Below are 18,546 nucleotides of genomic sequence, written 5' to 3' on the forward strand. Positions count from 1 at the left end.
TGGGGTCCGGATCTCCGAGCACCTGGTGAGGAGCAGGAAATATAACTAACCCATCCCTCCGGGACAAGTGCCGCAGCCAGCAGCTCGGCTGCACCGGGCAGGAGCTGGGAGGAGGCAGGAAAAGCGGCTGTCACGGGCAGCTGGCACAGCGCAGCGCTGCCCTCCGAGCTCTCAGATACTCCCTCCAAACATTTGCGCTGTTTTCCGCAGGTTTCCTGAGCCCAGCCCAGCCTGAGCTTGGGACAGGACCTGTGCTGTGCCCCCGTGGCTCGGCCCCATTATAACCCAGTCCTCGGCAGCTCAGGTTTATAAGGGCACAGCCGTTTCTCTAGCGAGCAGGGACAGCGGGGCCTGACGGGAGATTTGGGGAAACAGGAGGACAAACTGAGAGGTGATCACGCGAGAGGCAAAGAAATGGAAACGGTGGCTAGCTGGAAAGTAGCCAGACCTAGAAAGCCAGGACTATGGACCGCAGCAAACTTCCAGCACAGCATATCTGCCCACGGGGCCCAAATGCGGCATTGAGCGAGAGCCTGTGTCTGCCCAACCAAGCTGTTAAATTGCCAACCTGCTCTCTGGCAGCTTCAGTTTGGGCAGCTGGCCCTCTTCCACATAAAGCCCAGGCAGGAGTAACACATGCTGGGGGCTGCTCCCCAAAACCAGTTTGAATCTGGCCACCCTATTTTGGGGGTAAAAACCCCATCCATCCACTTGGGCTGATCAATCCATCCAGCATGCACTGCTGGCTTTTTGGGACAGCGAATGGTCCCTGGTCCGTTTTATTTACTAGCATAGAGAGAGCCAGCCTGCACAAAGCCGCTACCACTCACGGTGTATCCTCAGAAACACGGGAGGGCTGGAGGTGTGGGTATAACACCCTGCACAGGCCCCGGGAGCAGCTCTTGACACAGGTGCCTGGTGCAGGTGCCCACCCGTCTGCAGCCCAGCCGGCTGCCGCTGCCTGCCCCTCGGCAGCGGGCAGGGGTCTCGCCCACTCCTCTGCTCCAGCTGGGAGGATGCCCTTGTGTCACGCAAGAGCTCCACGGGGGCTGGAGGTGGGGATCTGGGGGAGGAAGAGGAAGGTGTTCTGCAAGCTGAATCCAGATGGCAACTGCCCCAGAAGAGGGGACGGGAGGGTGACATCCCGGTCCCTTCGTACCCACCCCAGCTGTCTGAGTTTCCCCCCAGCTCTCCATTCTCCTCCTTTACTTCTTCAGTCGGCTGCTCGCAGTCCTGGGCTGTCCTACGCTGTCCTGCTCATCCTTCTCCATTTATCCTGGCCCACACCAAACTGGCAGCTCATGTGTTTTTACAGCTGTTTATGTCTTTGCTTTTTTAAAGTCTGCAAGGGTAATTAGTTAAGGCATTTGAACTTCTGGGGAGTCTTGGTCTAGAGATCCTCCCCAGCACGGAGAACCCATCTCAGACAGCAGCTCTTTTCCCAGGGATGGGCCGACTGCAGCAGGAAGAGCCTCCTGAATGCTCCAAGTTCCCTACCAAGCAACATCACCGGTTTGGACCTCTCCTTCAACTCCCTGGTCGTGCCCCGTCACGGGACTCTGTTGATGCATTTCCCTTCCCTGCGCTCCCTCAACCTCTCCAGTAATGCCCTGCTGGCTCTGAGCCCAGCGGTCTTCTCCAACCTCGGTGCACTGCGCCTGCTGGACCTGAGCAGCTGCAGCATCGCCTACCTCCACACGGATGCTTTTGAGGGCTTGGGAAACTTGCACACACTGCTCCTAAGAAACAACAGTCTGCAAGAGCTTGACGTCCCTTTCTTCCTGCCACTGAAGGCTCTTTTCCACCTGGACCTGCAGCACAACGCGCTGGTCTCTGTGGACACTTTGAGCCTGCAGCTGATGGAGACAATCCCGCAGGTCCGGCTGGAAGGGAACCCCTGGGTCTGCGACTGCACCGCGCACCCTCTGCAGCAGTGGCTACAGCGCAAGCGAGGTGAGCAGGGGTGGGTGGCAGGAGAGGTGTCGGGCAGGAGGAACCCTGGGTGCAGGGGTCCTGCTCGATCCTTTTGCTCCAACCCCTGGGCAGGCTCTGAGATGGCTCTCCAGAGACCTCTCCCATCCTGTTGAGGGACAGTGAACCAAAAGGTGATGTGTCTGTTCCTTGTTTGCAGTTACACACAATACCAAGGATTTCTAGGAGTGACAGCAGGATAATTTAGCCACTCTTCTGGGAAAAGGGCTACATGTACACTCCAGCCCCTAAATCCACCTATATGGAGTGACCACATTTTCAGAGTTGGATCAGGCTCCAACCCTCTGAGCTTGGCTCCGAGGCGAGAGCAGCCCTGCAACAGTGGGATTTCTGTCCGTATCCGTGAATTTGGCATTACCCAGTTAAAAGGGGCCTGCTAATCACGGTCACACACTTGCACTGTTCCTTGGTCAGGGAATTTTTTCTTTGGTTGTGCTTTACAATGTGCTGAGGGCCGTTGAGGCTATAGGGCAGAGCCAGGACCACCTTATCACAGAATCACAGAATTACAGAATCGTGTAGGTTGGAAAAGACCTTTAAGATCATTGAGTCCAACTGTGTGATGCATCCCATCAACCCAGGAGCAAGCAGGGACCGTCTTCTCTAAACTGGGGAGGGGATGGGCAAAGACCCCCAGCCCACCTCAGCCCACGTGTCTCCCAGCTGTGCAGGTGACCTGCGCATCACCCCCGGGGCTGTGGGGCCGGGAGATTGCAGCTCTGGATCCCCAGGACCTGGGCTGCCAGGTGAAGCAGCGGTTTCCTCGGGGGGTCAGCACGGCGCAGCAGACCACAGTGACCCACAGCAACAGTAAGTTGTGCAGCTACGGGGGCGTCCGCAAGGTCTAGCTCCCTCCTGCCTTCTGTCACCCCAGAGGGGACCGCAGCCAGAGACCCTCTGCTCTGCCCCGCAGTCCCAGGGGCTCAGGCTGCCCGGCCACTGCTGGTGCAGTGGCTTGGTGGGGAGGGTGGCCTCCAGCGGTGGCTTGGTGGGAAGGGTGGCCACCACCTGGAGGTGTTTGCTGGCTTTGTAACAGAAAAGTTAGGAGATGCCACAGAGCCACACAGAACACAGACTCCACAGTGATGGGCACCAGTATCAGACAGCCGTCTGGCAGTTTTCCCCACAGTGTTCATGCACCCTTGGTAGCTAGCTCTTGGTGAAGAGCATTTCTATTGCTCCTAACAAAAGCAATCCATTGCTGGCTGCACGCCGCAGGCATGCATGGGGCTGGCTGCTGAGGAGCGCCGGGTATGCCACAGGCTGACCCGCCATGCCCTGACATGCCTTTCCTGCGCCGCAGCCACCACACCGCCCTCCGGGAAGGGGGGAAGGAGCTGGCCGTACCTGGTGGGCTTCCTGGTGGCAGCAATCAGCATCTCCATCCTGATCGCGCTGGCTGCCAAGTGCAAGCTCTTCCACAAGAACTTTGCCAGCTACCGCCACCGGCCACTGCCTGAAACCAGCTCGATCAGAGGCAGCCCCATGGAGGACGGCAGTGGCTGGGACAGGGGCTCCTTAGGCCGGGGGGCCAGCGAGAGCCACCCTATGCCAGGTGCTGCTGACCTGCAAGCTGAGGATGACGACGGCTTCATCGAGGACAACTACATCCAGCCAAGCGAGCAGCTGCCGGAGGAAGAGGAGCAGGAGTCGCACCTCTCCATCTGAGCCTGCAGCCCAGCCACCAACGCTGTGGCCTCTCGCCGTCCGCAATCTCCATCCCCTTCCTGCCCTTTCCCACCTGCCCTTGGCTTTTGGCTCCATGTGGCTGGGAGGAGGAGGAAAGAAGCGGAGAGGAGGGGGAGAAGGGGTGAGCTGGGAATGGGGACGGAGGCTGAAGGCAGCAGGCCCCACGGTGCCCCAGTGTGATGCCAGCGGGGCTGGACCAGCACGGGGACATCGGACCCGCTGCTGCTCTCCCAGCCCTGCTCGGATACTGAGGATGAAGGAGATGGCGCTGATCACATCTGGGCAGCCTGGTGGGGTGGAAAGAGGAGCCTGCCCTGCGGGGTCTCGGGCACAGGCCCCGCTGCCCCATGGCGGCAGACCCAGGCCTCCTCTGTCCCCCAGTGCAATGTCATTCCAGGGTGCAATTAAAGCATGATTTAACCCTGCCTCTGCCTGCGATGGTTTGTTGGGGCTCTCCCAGTGGCGGTGCTGGGAGGAGACCCCCAGCCAGGGTGTGGCTTTTTTTGCATGTGCTTTCAAGGACCATAAATACATTCCTCGTTAACTGCAGCGGTGAGAGAACAGGTCTGTGGCACAGCAAGTGCTCTTGTGCAAACAAATCTGTTACCTGGTCTGGCGCAGGCAGCCCTGGTGCGTCATCACAAGGGTTTCTGTGCACGTCTCTCCGGAGACATGTCCCTTCTCTCTTTTCTCTCTTCCCTCTCCAGCAAGACCTGCTAGAAAGGCACTTACCTTTCCCACGTCAGCTCTGCAGACCTGAGCAAACTTGGCAGCAGCAGTTGCGGCGTCAGGCAGGCACACGCGCTGGGGCGAGACAGCCCTGTCCCCTGGCACCCATTCCAGAGTCCTGTCTGTATCTCTAACCGTGAAGTTGTACGAACATTATAATTTTTGCATTCCTGTCATCTTTGTGGTACGGTAAACAGCACGTGAGACATAGGTCACTGCAAGTTGTTTCTGCTGTATCCGGCCATGCCCGCCTGGGTCATGCTGGAGTTAAAAGCAGGGAGCAGCAGCAGCAGCGTTCACCCTTAGTAAGTGATTCACAAGGCTGGTACCATCAGGCTGGGAAGGTTTCCCAGGGCACAGCCCAGTTGTTACCTTCCCTGATAGCCTGGGAATCTCTCCATCAGGCTCCGGAGCATGAAGCATCATCACAGGGACAGCATTTCTTGCAGCCCTGCCACACGGCTAATTCCCCCTTCTCCTTCAAACCTCCATTTCACTGTAAACTGCCTTTCTATTTCTCTACTCATTGAGATATTTACAGAGCACAGTGTATACCAAAGTAAATAATACATGTCAGGGAATGTAAATCAAAGGGGACAACTGGCTCCAGCGTTGGATGGGTGATACAGGCCAGTGACTTAAAGCACCTTCCAGAGAGAGAACATGCTGTTTGAAACCAGGAGGAGGAGGAGGAGGAAAACCTGCTGGCTTGTTTCAGTGGTCAGTCAGTTTTCTCTCTCAAATGCGGTATTTCTAAACTGAGCTTGTCCTGGCTTTAGTTTTGCAGTCGCTGCCTCTTGTTTTGCCTTCTGGGCTCACCTTAACAGCCCTTTACTACCTGTGAAAATACAATATATGCTGTAATTTTTGGAAATTTCTAACATCTTTCAGGTAAGATAGGAGACTTAAATCTGAGGGCTGGGAAAATACATTTCAGTTATCTGTTGGAGGGTATTTGTCGAGAAGCTTTTTATCACATGAACTCATGCTAGATGCGGTATTTTACTTTTGGTCTCAGCAATGTCTTAAAAAACCTGCTTCCCAGGCTTATTCATCCAGGATCTCGCTCAGTCTCATCCCTCAGTGGTGGGTTGCTTGTCTACTTTGACGCTGCTGGGAGGCCCACCCGTTTATTCTTTGACGGAGCAGATGTGGCTGTTTTTCACGTGTGCAGGGGACCCTGGTCCCGTGGCAGCCCCTCTGCCCCCTCTCCAGGCAGCCCCAGGGCAAGCGGGCAGGAGCCTGGCAGCTCGTGTGGGGGGAAACGCATCTGCCATGCAGAGCTGGGAATACATGGGGGTCAGAGCAGGAAAGGAGGAGCCTTCTCAAGGGGGGTCCCCCCCAGGAAGCTGCAGAAGGACTGCAGTTGAGGCTGGCAGATGGGAGCAGTAGCAGGTATGCAGGCAGACTGGTTCCAGGCTCGCTGCAGGCAGCAGCTGCCACCGCGAGGCTCAAGGCTTGGCCTTACCGCAGGGCGAAACAGCTTCTCTGTAAACAAACCAGTTGGCACCGACATATCCAGGAGGCTTTGCATGTGTCCCATGAGCTCCTTTCAGGGGCACGGCAAGATCTTAGGTTCACAGAGCGGTGGTTAGGAGGACTGGCTACGTCTAGGTCCTCAAGCAGAGGGAGATGCACGTGCATCTGGAGGTGGGAGTTGTGTATCAGGAAATAAGTACATGCATTTGGGGGGCTGTGGTGGCATTGCCACACTAGCTGATGGGCCAAAACTACAGCCGCAGGAGGGACCCTGGGCTGTCATGATTTCTGCCCTGGGCTCAGCCTGAGCAGAGGCCAGCTCTGCACAGCCCTGCCACCTCCCGCTCTGCAGAGAGGCTGTCACTCAAGCATCAGCCTTCAACACAGTCGACTTCTGCAACACTTTATTATGTATTTCCATGCACAACACAGGAACCGAAAAGGCAACAAACCAGCACCACTGCTGCAGGAGGTGAGTCAGTGGCTGGGGCAGCGCAGGCTGTCCATCTCGGCAGCCAGACACCCAAACCACCGACCTCGGAGAGAGCCTGTTCGCAGCCGTTATTTCCTCAGGTTGCTGACATGGCCGACGAGCATCCTTTTCTGGCACAATTCATGGGCACTTGGGGCACATTTTGAGGGGGCTATGGTGGGGAGAACTGACATTGATATGCAGGCAACGCAGAGCTGCAAGCTGGGCAGTCACGCATCTTCACAGAAATGCCCAGATGTGCAAAACAGCTGGTGTGCAGGCAGCTGCGGCCTATCCACACCTGCAGGGTGGGGGAGCTGGAGTAACCACTAAAGCACTGATGCAGGGAGAGACAGTGCAGCTTGGCATAACTGCACATGCACCGACACAGACGTGCAGAGCAGCAGCAACGGTGATGGTACGGAACTGTCCAGCTCTGGCCTGTCCCTCCCTGTGTAAGCACAGGGGTCCCTGCTGGACCTGAGGTCAAACAGCCCGGAGGAGAAGGACAGCTCTTTGCGTTGCAGAGGATTTAGCAAAGAAGGATCTGAACTTAGTAACACCCGCTGAACTCTTGGGCAGATTAAGGGAAGTGATGCAGAGAGAGGAGGAAACAGTGGTTTAATAAAATCTATGGATGATATGAAAATGGCAGAAGAAAATATAGAGATAACAGAGATGCAGAAAATAAAAGCCAGAATGATGTTCTCATACTTTGGGAAAATAATCCAAGGCTTTGGGGGGAAGGAAAGCCCGCAGGAGCAGGGCAAGAGCGGAAGAATACAGAAGTGCCCTCATGTGTTCTGAGTGCATCGAGGATGGTGTGGTCTGGAGCTGCGAAGGGATGAAGTCCTCATTGTCCAGCATATACCTGATGGGGTTCACTGATGCTGAACTCTGACACTGCCTCCAGGTGTAACAAGGACAGTGATTCATGCTTTTACTGAGGGAATTGAGCTATCGTCCTCTTCCAAATAAATTTGTTACCAGACACCAAAAAAGAATAGCTCAGTCTTGTTCCATTACAGAGGGAACTTAGCAAATAATGAGCAAAAATAACAGCTGGGGCAGAGCAGCTCAGGTGAGGGGGAGACAGGAGTAAACAGGAAAATTAAGAGGAAGAGAAGGCTGTGCAGGAGCAGCTTTGCTAGGAGGTTAGGATCTGTGTCTATGGAAAGGGCAGTGAAATGGTTCATGGGTCTATAGAGGAAATGAGAATTTTGACAGGTAAATTAGCCTCAAGTCACAGGAAAAGCTCCCAGGGGTGAGTTGTTAGTCTGCCGCTGGGAAAGGCACCTCGGTGATCGACACCTTGTAGAGATAAAACACCAAAACAGCTCCAGGTAGAGACCAAGCAGTAGCAGAAGAACTTTTCTGCCCTGCAGCAGCTGCAGCACTTGGGAGACAGAAACGGCGCAGGAACATGGAGGGACAGGGATGAGCTGCCGCGCTCCCACAGCAGCAGAGGTGCCTCTGCCTGGGAAACTCCTGTTGGAGGGCAACGGCACTTGCAGGGCAGCAGCCCAGCCCTTGGATTTGGGCATCCCATCACCATCCCCCAGCGACTGCACCTTGCTGTTTGTGGCTCACGTGGCTGGAGCACGCTGGCGTGATAACAGAGCCCCGACACACAGTCCAGCACTGATAACCCCTCAGGGCCCTGACACCAACACGCTTTGATCACCTCTTTGATAAACCACAGAATACGGTGGGTTGCAGAAAGGTAATATTGGAACAGATCCTGGCATTACAAATACAAATGGCATTTCATATGAGGTCCAGCCATGCCGGGGCTCTGGCACACAGAATCCCATGCAAATCCCATGCTCCCTCCCACAGACACACAGGTGCTTTCTCAGGAGCAGCCCTTGCAGCCGTACCTCCCTCTAAGTTCCCTTCGCTTGCGCTGCATGCCTGCTGGCATGCAGGATATTTCCTGCCATTCATCAGCTGCTACAGGCTCTACTTTGCTCAGGGGTCCCGCAGCCTGGGAGGGAGGGGACACACAACACAGGGCATCACAGCATACTCAGTGTGTGCCTACCTTCACGGGCTCAGAGGCATGAAGTGCTGGTGCCAGCTGAGACAGGGGTCCAAGCTGGCAGCTCTGCAAGGAGCACAGGATGGTTTTACACCATCTACAGTTGTGGCCTCTCCTGCCAGGAGATCACACGACACAGCCCCAGAAACTGCAGGAACCAAGCAAGTACTGGGATCCCCAGGGGTACAGGAGAGGCTCACCTTAACGCTGTGACAGCGGTCACAGCCGGGCAGGCAGCAGCTGTTGCAGGACGCTCTGCGGAGATAAAACGCCAACCAGGCCAGCTCTGCGCTCCTAACGCGCCAGGTCACAGAGCCTGTCCAGGCACCCCAAGTCCCTGCTGTGCCGTCAGCCTGGGGCAAAGCAAATGCCAGTCATCTCCAAAAGAAGCGCAAGGCACACCACATCGCTCGCCCTTCCTTGGGGAAAGGCCGGCACAAGCCCGGCTGACGAGTCGTATCCAGTGAGGCTCACGCAGGGGTGTCCTGGGTCAGATGAGGTTGGCCATGCTGGAGGTGGGAGGAAGCCGCCTGTTCGCAGCGAGGCGGCCGGAGATGGTGAAGACACGGATCTCACCGGTCTCCAGGCTCCGAGGAGCAGCCTGGCGGCAGGAGGTGCAGAGCAGGTAGAGCAGCAGGCAGAGGAGGATGGCACTGCCAGCAGTCAGGAGGACAACCCCGCTGGTGAACATGCTGGCCAGCGGCCGTGCAGGGCTGAGCTGCATGGTTGTGGTGGAGAGGATGGTGAGCACGACCCCACAGACCACCAGCACCAGGGCGCTGAGCAGCAGCACCAGGCAGTCTGAGAAGCCCCCGCTCTTCAGGAGCTCAATCTGATCCCGGCTGCGGATGCAGTTCATGTCCTGGATTGCAGAGCTCAGTAGCTGCTTCAGCAGCACGAGCAGGGCCAGGAGGCAGAGCGTGGTGCCCACGGCCAGCCGCCACTCCCCAGACCGGCTGCTAGTGCTATACAGCAGGATGATGCCCCCAATCCCGCAGGCCAGGATCAGCACCACAGCCATCCCGTAGCACAGGATGGACTTCTTGGGGTCCTGGAACCACCAGAGCTCCACATGCTCCTCCAAGATGTTCCTCTGGATGTGGTCCGCATCCGCAGGGGTGCGGGGGCTGCTCAGCTCTGCCAGCTCTGGCATGGTGGGTGGCTGGGTGGGGAGAGCACGGTGGGGTGGTTGCACAGATGAATCTACACCCTTACAGCGAAGTGGAGGGTCAAGGCAGCAGCGGTTGCAAAGGCAGCTGCATTTCTCAAGCAGGGATGCCTTTGTCTCATTCTTTGGATCCTGGTGGAGCTCCCTTCTGCAGCAGTGCCACCTGGAGAGCTATGGTCCGTGCGCTGGGGCTGAGCCCACCCCCCAGGCAGGACTGCAGGACGTTGTGGAGCATCCCCAGAGCAGCACCATAAGGGAACAACCAGGGCTGTGTCCTTCCTTTCCTGGGTCTTTCATCTGAAAGAGTCAAGAAGAGATCATTAAATAGAGACCCTGCTCCGCTGTACCAAACAATCCCCTGCTAAACCCTGGACCTTGGTTGCTCCAGGCTGGCCTGCAGACCTTCCCCTGCCTCCCTCACAAAAGCCCTGATCTGTGCGTTGGAGCACAGATCAGCCACGCACATCTTCCCAGGAGACCTCCACGCACTGTGGGGGGACCTCAGCCTGCCCCAAGGGCAAGTCTCCTGTCTCCCCAGCCCCGTGTGCCCCGCTCAGAGGCTACTGGCACATCGCTGCCCGCAGGACTCTGCCTGCAGCTGGTGCTGGCAGCAGGGCAGGGAAGGAGCAGAGGCAGGTCCCTCCTGGGATAAAGCCCCATTCACAGCTCCGGCTTCACATGCTCCCTCATCAGCATCAGCCTCTTGTCACCAACTGGCTCTGCTGCCCAGAACGACAGCGGGAGGTGGGGGTCAGGACCAGGGCTTAACCCTTCCAGTCCAGTCACTGGAAGAGCAAGAGCCGTCCTTTGCTGCATGTCCTCAGCCCTGTCCCTACCCCTGCACCACCAGTGGTCCCCCCTCCCAGGTCCCCTACAGAAATGTGATGGTTACATCTCCAGTGGTCTCAGCACTTCCCTGGAAAGAGCCCCCAAACAGCTGCGACCTGGCACACCGCAATTTTGCTCTCCTCTCTGCTCCTCCTGGTCCCTGCAGCACTTCACCACCGGAGGGGAGCAGGGGAAGGGCAGCAGTGGCTGCAGGGTGGAGGCAGGCTCCTTGGTACTGTGCTTAGCTGGGCTCCCCTTGGCACGGCGCCTTGTCTCAACCCACAGCCCAGCTTCCCGGGCTCATCACCTCTCCAACATGCTGGCCCCGCCTCAGTGCTTCTCTGGGTACAGTTTTACACCAAGAGGGGAGACCACTTGCATTTTTCTCACATAACCTCCTGCCCTGGCATGTGAGTGCTCCAGCTGGTCCCACAGCATCAGAGGGACCCTCCAGCACAGCTGGTACCCCAAGCAAGGAGAGGTGCTGGGGATGACGGCACAGGAGCATCTCTGAGATGAGATGTTGACCCCTTGAGACATGGGGCAGACCCTGGAGACGCCCGAACTGCCTCCCCAGTCACCTCCCAAAAAGGACGACGTACCCGTGGCCATCACGGGCACATGCACAGAAACTGCTCAGAGTCCCAAAGGAGCCCATGGAGGGGACAGGAACTGATGCAGATCCCCTGTGTCAGAGCTGTGTCACTTCTCCTGGGTAGGGGAACAGCCAAACAGCACCTTGCCTGCTGGAAATGGCTCTCCAGGAGCCCATCAGCCCACGCCAAACACACTCCAATTGTCTTTGTGCCCTGCTCTGCACAGTGCTGGGACTCTGGGCTCATTATGGACGGGTGGGGACAATTTGTGACCTCCACGCATGGCAGCTCTGCACACACCAGGGATCTTTCCTCCCACAGCTCTCCCTGTCCTCAGACAGTCTCCACAGACCGCAACCCCTTATGGCACTGCCTTTGCTACCAGCAAACGCCTCAAAATCCCCCTGCATCAGGGACGAGCCAACATGGGGTGGGGGAAGAGGGAGGACAATAGTGTGGGGGTGCCCGAATCAGACACCGCCTGACAGTGTCAGGCCAGGCTCCTCCTGAGTCACTCCCCGGCTGCGATGGAGCATGAGGTCACTTTGGACGTGGCTCGGGGCATGCTGCCAGCTGGCAGCACGTGTCCAGGAAGTCTCTAACTACCGCGGGTTTGCAGGCCTGGGACCCATTGCACCATGTGAGCTGCGCGCTGTGCTATTCCCCTGCGCGGCTGCTGGTGCTTGAATTGCCTGGGCAGGGAGTGGGCTGGGACACAGAAACCCAGGCTCCAGAGGGTACACTTGCCTGGAAGCCTGTGGGAGATCTGCAGCTCCTGGCTAGAGCCGGAACAATCAGAGAGCATCAGAGAGCAAAAAAAAAAAGCTGTGGTTGAGCACACTGATTTGTGCCTGCTGGGACCCACTTCGATTTTGCATGAGACCACAGATACCTTGCACTGTCCACATGTGCCCAGGACGCAGGTCCCAAGAAGGTCAGGACATCATGGGGCACTTTCAAAGCAGAGGGGTGAGAAGACGTTGAGCCTGGAGACCTTTCCGCAGCCTACGCAAACCAGCTCGGTGCTAAGCACTACTTCCTCCTCCCTATCATTCTCCAAGCACAGAGATGCCTTATCTCCTCCTTACCAGCGAACGGGTGAGTCTAGTAGATAGCAGGTTTGTAGATTAGATCGAGCTTTTGGACTAAGAAAACATAAAGCTTGAAGAAGTGCAAAGTCTGCGGCCTTCTGCTGCTTGACTGAAGTTGCGCACACAAGTTGTGAGTCAAACAGTAAGCAAAAAAAAACACAACAGCACAAACCACAATGAGGGAAAATGTGACCAAAAATCAAGCTACAGAACTGCATTCTCATGTTACTTTTTAAAATTTAACCATTTTAATTTTTATTTGCTCAGAAGAAGGTCAGGGAGCAAGATAAAACATCTAGCTGCAGAACAAAATACGATGTGACCTCTACAGGCACGTATTTCCTAGTGTTATATTAACCTCTATTAAACAAATTATTTGGAGAGGGAAAGACTTCCACTGAAGTGTGCCTCCACGGTTTCTTGTGTCTGTTTGAAAATGTTCTGGGAATATCATCTTTTGCTCTATAAGCATCCACACTTGCTTGGGCTTCTCTAGACTCTGAGGGTTTGTGTCGCTAGTGACAGTATTTTTATTCTTAGAATCACAGAATAATTCAGGTGGGATGGGACCTTGTGAAATCACTGGGTCCAACCACCTGCTTAAAGCAGAGTTAACCTCAAAGTCAGACTGAATAGCTCAGGGCCTCATCCACTCAGGTGCTGGATACTGCCAAGGATGGAGGATCCACAGCCCCTCTGGGATCATTCCAGTGTTTAACCATCCTCACCATGAATACATTTTTCCTTAAATCTAACTACAGTTTCCGCTTCCTCAGCATGGGTGCATTGCCTCCCATCCTTCCCTTGCATACCTCTTAAGAAAAATCTGACTTTATGTTTTAAACCAGAGCAAGCCCTATCCTGGGCTGTCACCCACCACTCCTTGGAGAAGGAATGAAACAAGATCTCACAGCAGCTTTGCTGATCTGGTTTCTTGGCATTATACAGCACATCAGTTTGCCCAGATCAGATTGAGAGAAAGGAAGGGATGTGGATCCCTGCTCTGCCATGAGGGAGAGGGACAGACTTTCCACAGCAGTTGCCCCTTCTGTAGCTCTTCTTTGGGCTACATGGTCTCACTGGTCTGGGACAGACCATAACACAGACCCTTTGGGAGCTTAAGCCAGTTAGCCCATCAGATTAGCCAGTTTGATAACGTGTATCACAGGTCATTAATCTCTACCATTTACTTTATACTGAACCCAGTACCTCTTTGTGTGTAAGAAAAAAAAGGAGGAGAGGGCCAGCCCAGTCACACAATGCTTTCTGACTGAAGGCCACATCTCAGGAAAAAATTGACAGGCTGTCCTTCCCCACTGCCGGCTGGCAGCTCGGGAGGAAGAACAGGAAAGCACTGGGAATGCAGGAAAACAAAAATGTTAATGTCTTTCCTTTTTTTTTTTTTCCCCTATTCTGACAACATTTAACTGGTAATTGAGGGTCACCATCAACTAGTTTCTGGCCACTCCTGGCTGCAGGTGTGAGAGATGTGTGCCTGCCGACCGCCTGGGAACATTATATGCATTTAGTTATTTACTTATAGACTTTTTATGTCTGACTGTCTGATATCTGACAGACGGTCCATGGACTGTATGTTAATTAACATGTTCATTTCAGAGCCACATACAACTCAGCTCTTGAAATACTCCCCACTTCCCTCCTCTCTCTGAACCCAGGGTACACCATGAGACCTTGCTTACCCACAGCGTTCAGGAGGGGAATCAGATCAGCCTGGGGGTGGGACAGGCTCCTGCAGCACTTCCAGCCTTCAGAAGGGTTTTACGCAGCTATGTGCGCTACAGGAGCATCATGGAGACCAGGGGAGCCTGGCAACATTTGCTGTAAAATAAACAATACATAAAATGATTTGCATGAGCAATCTAGATGAGAGCCAACAGAGCCTTACAATCTCAAACAGATACAAGCCATCTCCTTCCCCTGCTTCTCCAGTCCATCACAGCTTACTCGCTTCTTGGCCAGATCTGGCCATAGCCTGTTTGGGATGGACTTGCGACTACTCTGTGTCTCATGTTACCCCTTACCCAGCCCCACAGAAACCTCCAGCCCAGAATAGGCATAAATATTTTCCCATCCTTTCATGCAATTTTTCCAACTCCCTAGTAGGCTCAGAGAATGAAGGTCATATGTTTTATGCCTGTTTTATGCCTGAATTACTGCCAATGCACAAAGCAGAAACGCTGAATGTCGTAGTGCTCAAGGCCCATCTGTGCCCCTGGGAGCAGGGATGGTGCTGCCCTGGGACGTGTAGGAAGGTCCCCTGTCTTCTCCTGAGAACTCAGGAGTGGGGATAGAGGAACCTGCGGGGAATGGGAGAAATGGGCTTTTATGTGGCATCTGTCATCTCACCCAAAATCCTGGAAAGAGATCCACACTCCTTTGGCTGCTACATCAACCACCAATTCCCAATGCTCCTCCTTTCTGGGGCTGTTCAAAATCCAGGCAAACCTACGCTGTCTAATCTATATCTGGGGAGAGGCCACCCTCTCTACCCTGCCAGAGGGATAGTGCTTTCCCAGAAGCGAGCAGCCCTCCCACCAGTGCTCCTGGCACCAGACATCATTCGGGAAGCCTCGGGGAAGTCCTGGGTGATGGTAGACGATCCCTTTCTTTCACCAAGCCTAGGGGCTCTGGAGATAAGGCTGGTGGAGGGCTTGTTGTAGCAGGGTCAGCATGCAGCTGCTTTTTACAGAAATCTAGATAGCTTTGGCATGCTCCATTATAAAGTTTTGTGTTCCCTTCCTCTCCACATGTGTAACAGGCATCCAGCATCCTGACCCCATAGAGCCTGTCCTGAGGTACCTCTGCCGAGGGAGGCCTGGGAGTCCTGAAGGAACCAGAAAATCCTGAGCCTTATGTGCTGAGAGGGAACACAATGGCGCAAGGAAGAAATGATGTGGAGGCAAGAGGCAGGATCTCTTAAGAAGTGTGTCTGAAGCAGCCCCCAAACCTGCCAGCAGCTACTGATGAAGTACAGTCCTTCCCACACACTCACGGGTCCCGGGGCGGACGGCTCACTCACCTGCAGTAGACGCTGCCCACACGCGACAGCCCAGCAACGTTCCCTGCTCCTGGCTGGCAGTAATGGTTTTTCCAGACTTTCCTTCTACTGGATCGAGCTACCGAGGGAGCTCATGGGGAAAATCTCTTCCCTTCCTCTGGCAACCGCCTGCCAAGAAACAGGTGCTCCTGCCGGCTCCCCTTCCTGGTGCGGTGCGGGCACTACCGACGATAGGCTGGAAGCCCTCACCTCTCGCCCGGGCAGGTGCATTCCCCAGCAGGGTGGCGTCTCAGCAAACTGCTGCTGGCCTTGGAGAGGCTCCAGAGCCACGCCGGTGTGCAGGCGCTACCCCTCCCTCCCTCCCCGGGCAGGATCTGGCTGCGCACCCATCCTGGAAGGTGGCTCATTTCCTCCCAGCGGGAGGTGAAGGGGTGCCAGAGCCAGGGAGCAGCTCCCAGGCAGCAGGTGAGAGGAAGCCTGCAGCCAGGTTGGCAGCGCTAGGGAAGATTTGACACATTCAGCAAGTATTTGGTATGATGTGGTATTAAATAAAATAGCTCCTGCACTACTGTATAGGCTAGGGCCATCTGGTTGCGTCAAGACTGGATCTTTGTATGGCATTAGTCCAGGCAGGCACTTAAGTCAGGCAAGTTGCCATTGTGCTTTTTCAAACTGCGGTGCCATCTCCACATCCCCAGGCAGCCGCAGTACCCCCACCCCTGGGAGACAGCAGCATCAGCAGAGCCCACCATGCTGCAGAAGAGCCAACTTCCTGGTAATCTAGCGGAAAGAAAAGGGTGACCATTTTGAGAGGAATTAGGAAAACAGAAAAGGACTCATTTGAGAGAGGAAGAGGAAAAAAGGGAGTAGCAGGAATGTTGAAGCCAGCAGGGGAATGGGAGTCCCAGATTGAGTGCATGCCCCCTCCTTTGTGGCTGGGCTTAATGACAGCAGAAGGCTACAGAGGGATCACTACTGTGAGTCTGAGCAGGTTGGAAATCTCCTGGGAGATGTGGGAAGAAGAGAACAGGGCTGCACAACAGCTCTTGCCTGACTAATGGAAAGGGAGGCTCAGTTATTAAGTCGCATGCTAGTTTTTTAGCAGGCTATGAGAAGGGAAGCTTAGGATATGCTAATACAATAGACACCAATTAGTGTGACAGCTTCAGGAATTTGTCCGAGTAAAATCTGACAGATCTTCTGAAACTTGTGAAATATCATTTGTCCAGTGGTTGTTGTGCTAAACCTAAAACAACAAATGGGATGTGGTGGATTTCCCTATACAAACACCCTTGAACAATGAGCTTGCCCCTACCCAGAAACACCTGTCCTTTAGTTGGGCCAGTTAACAAACATGTCATCCAGGGGGAAACCTTATTCAGCTTTAAAGATAGCCATACATTCACTTCAAAAAGTGGGCTGTAACTTTACAAGAGCATGAGATGCTTACCAGCTCCTTTAGAGAGGTACCAAGAGGAGAAACAGACAATGCGGACCAAGAGAGGATGAAAGCAGAAAGTGTCTTTGCACCCTGAGAGAATTCAGAAGACCATTAGCATACAAAACCATAACCCAGTTACAACTTAATTCTGAAAACATTTCTACAGCACATGCGTGGGAGATTGACCTTGGTCTAATTTTCCCAGTATAGAAGGGGCTCGTACATCTGGAAGCAAAATTTGCTTCCAGCAGGTCTCTGATAAACCTCAGTTTATCAGAGACCTGCTGTGCCTGACTTTTAACGTTCTCCCTTACAAACAATGTTTTAGCTGCCTCTTAGCCACTAAGATCAAGTTCAAAATCCTCTTGAACCTAGTTTGCCAGCTGTCTACCTAGGCTTCATCCGACAGGCCTTGGATTGCCTTTAAAATCTTTCTAATGAGGGTGAGACACGGGCATACTTTTAAGCATATTAATCACCACTTAGAAATCATTCTTCACCTGCCTATGCTTCTTCCTCTTATTAGGACAAGGTTCTTCTTTTTTAGAAAGATTGATTCCATTTCTCTAAACCACATCTATTAAAGCAGTGGCTTCTACCACTCAATTTATTCTGACAGAGTGAGGGGAAAATTATACCACATGGGAGTCTAGCAAATTAAAATGGGTGTGTTCTGAAAATTTAAGAGGGAACTAGTTTCTAAAATATTTGCTAATTACATTAATTACATCCTTTTTCTGTACAGGAAGTATCAAGATGATTATATGGGGAGGGGGGGGAGGAAGAAAGGGTGTTAAGCTAGCACATTAACAGACCAATTCCATCATAATTTCTTCCTTGTGTTCCCATGAAACCTATGCTTCATACAGGTTAAAGCTGCAAAATGAAAAAAGTAAGACTAAAGAAACTTAATTCCACGTTCATGGACAAAGCACTCAACTGAAGTCTCCCAGGTCATAGGAGCTCATGGAACCATCTGTTTGCCATGGTGTTAGCCTGGAAATTAGTCTAGTATCCGCAATGGTATAGTTTACACGTTATCCAGCCTTGGCACCACCATCTTCTGTATAATATTATTAGTAGTATGTAGAAAGCACTCATCATTTCTCTACAATTCAGGATAGGAAATGGAAAAAGTAACGTACTGGCTGTTATAATACCATCTAGTTCCATGCTCAATCAGTAGCTTAAACTTCTGATGTATGTGAAGTATTCCTCAGTGAGACAGTGTGTCATGCACTGACAACAAAGGATGAAAAATTTACTTTTCCCCCCCTTCATTATTAAAGAAATTACTCCCTGCCTTTTTCTATACAAGAGTAGTTTGCAGAGTGACGTTTTAGGAGAATTTCACTGAAAAACTGAACTAAAGGGACTGCACATGTTGGAAAAAAGACAAGCAAAGATTAATTATTAAAGTTATAGGAGAGTTACGACATAAGGTTTGGACTTTATTCCAGATTTTGGAGCCTGAAACTGGCCTGCCTTTTTGTCCTGCTGAAATGATTGTAACAGATGAGACAACACATCTCTAGATAGGATGCAGAGGCTGGAGCAAGGGCTCTAGCTCAGGTGTGCTTGACCACTAGTCAAAGGTTGCCCTGAAAAAGTAATTGATTTTCAGTCGGTGACTGGATACCTGCTTGGAATAACACTGACATCTGTCTTAAGTGCAGGCAGTGCTTTGTATGGACATAGGCAATTCAATACTAGAAAATAAAAGGCTGATGTTGATTTTTGCAGCACAATGACACCGAATTAGAATTCTAGTAGAAAAGGCTTACAGAGCTTGACCAGCTCTTCTGAACTAGGACACATTATTTTTCAAGAGAAAGGTGCGTACCTGCCCTAGCATGAAGACACAAAGATCAGTCTTGCACTAGCACAAATTTACTTTTTTCCTCTTAGCTCCTAGGCCTCATGGAAAGGGCAGATTCCAGGAAAGTAGAAGGGAGTGAAGGTTGCTGCAGAGCAGTGAGTGCTGCACAAATGCTTCTAGTG

At 53.3% G+C, this 18,546-nt stretch overlaps 1 protein-coding gene across 2 annotated transcripts; it reads right to left on the bottom strand.

Annotated features, from left to right (window-relative positions):
* Positions 1-6,291: 6,291 nt before the first annotated feature.
* On the bottom strand, positions 6,292-9,565 carry TMEM125 (transmembrane protein 125). 2 transcript variants are annotated; one of them, XR_012043562.1, is made up of 2 exons: positions 8,603-9,565; positions 6,292-6,533 (listed from the first exon to the last, which is right to left on the bottom strand). XR_012043562.1 is itself a non-coding variant. In XM_072868758.1 (1 exon), exon 1 carries the CDS (start codon positions 9,553-9,555, stop codon positions 8,893-8,895), a length of 663 nt encoding a protein of 220 aa, XP_072724859.1. In that variant the 5' UTR covers positions 9,556-9,565; the 3' UTR covers positions 6,292-8,892. The 2 variants fall into 2 exon arrangements, 1 of the variants encoding a protein (XP_072724859.1); XM_072868758.1 differs by having other exon boundaries at positions 6,292-9,565.
* Between the last annotated feature and the right edge of the window lie 8,981 nt (positions 9,566-18,546).

This window comes from Ciconia boyciana, chromosome 7 (assembly GCF_034638445.1).
Source record: "Ciconia boyciana chromosome 7, ASM3463844v1, whole genome shotgun sequence".
In the NCBI taxonomy this organism is placed as follows: Eukaryota; Metazoa; Chordata; class Aves; order Ciconiiformes; family Ciconiidae; genus Ciconia; species Ciconia boyciana.

Coding starts and splice junctions, on each gene's coding strand:
- TMEM125 (XM_072868758.1), bottom strand. CDS start 9,555: ATGCCAGAGCTGGCAGAGCTGAGCAGCCCCCGCACCCCTGCGGATGCG.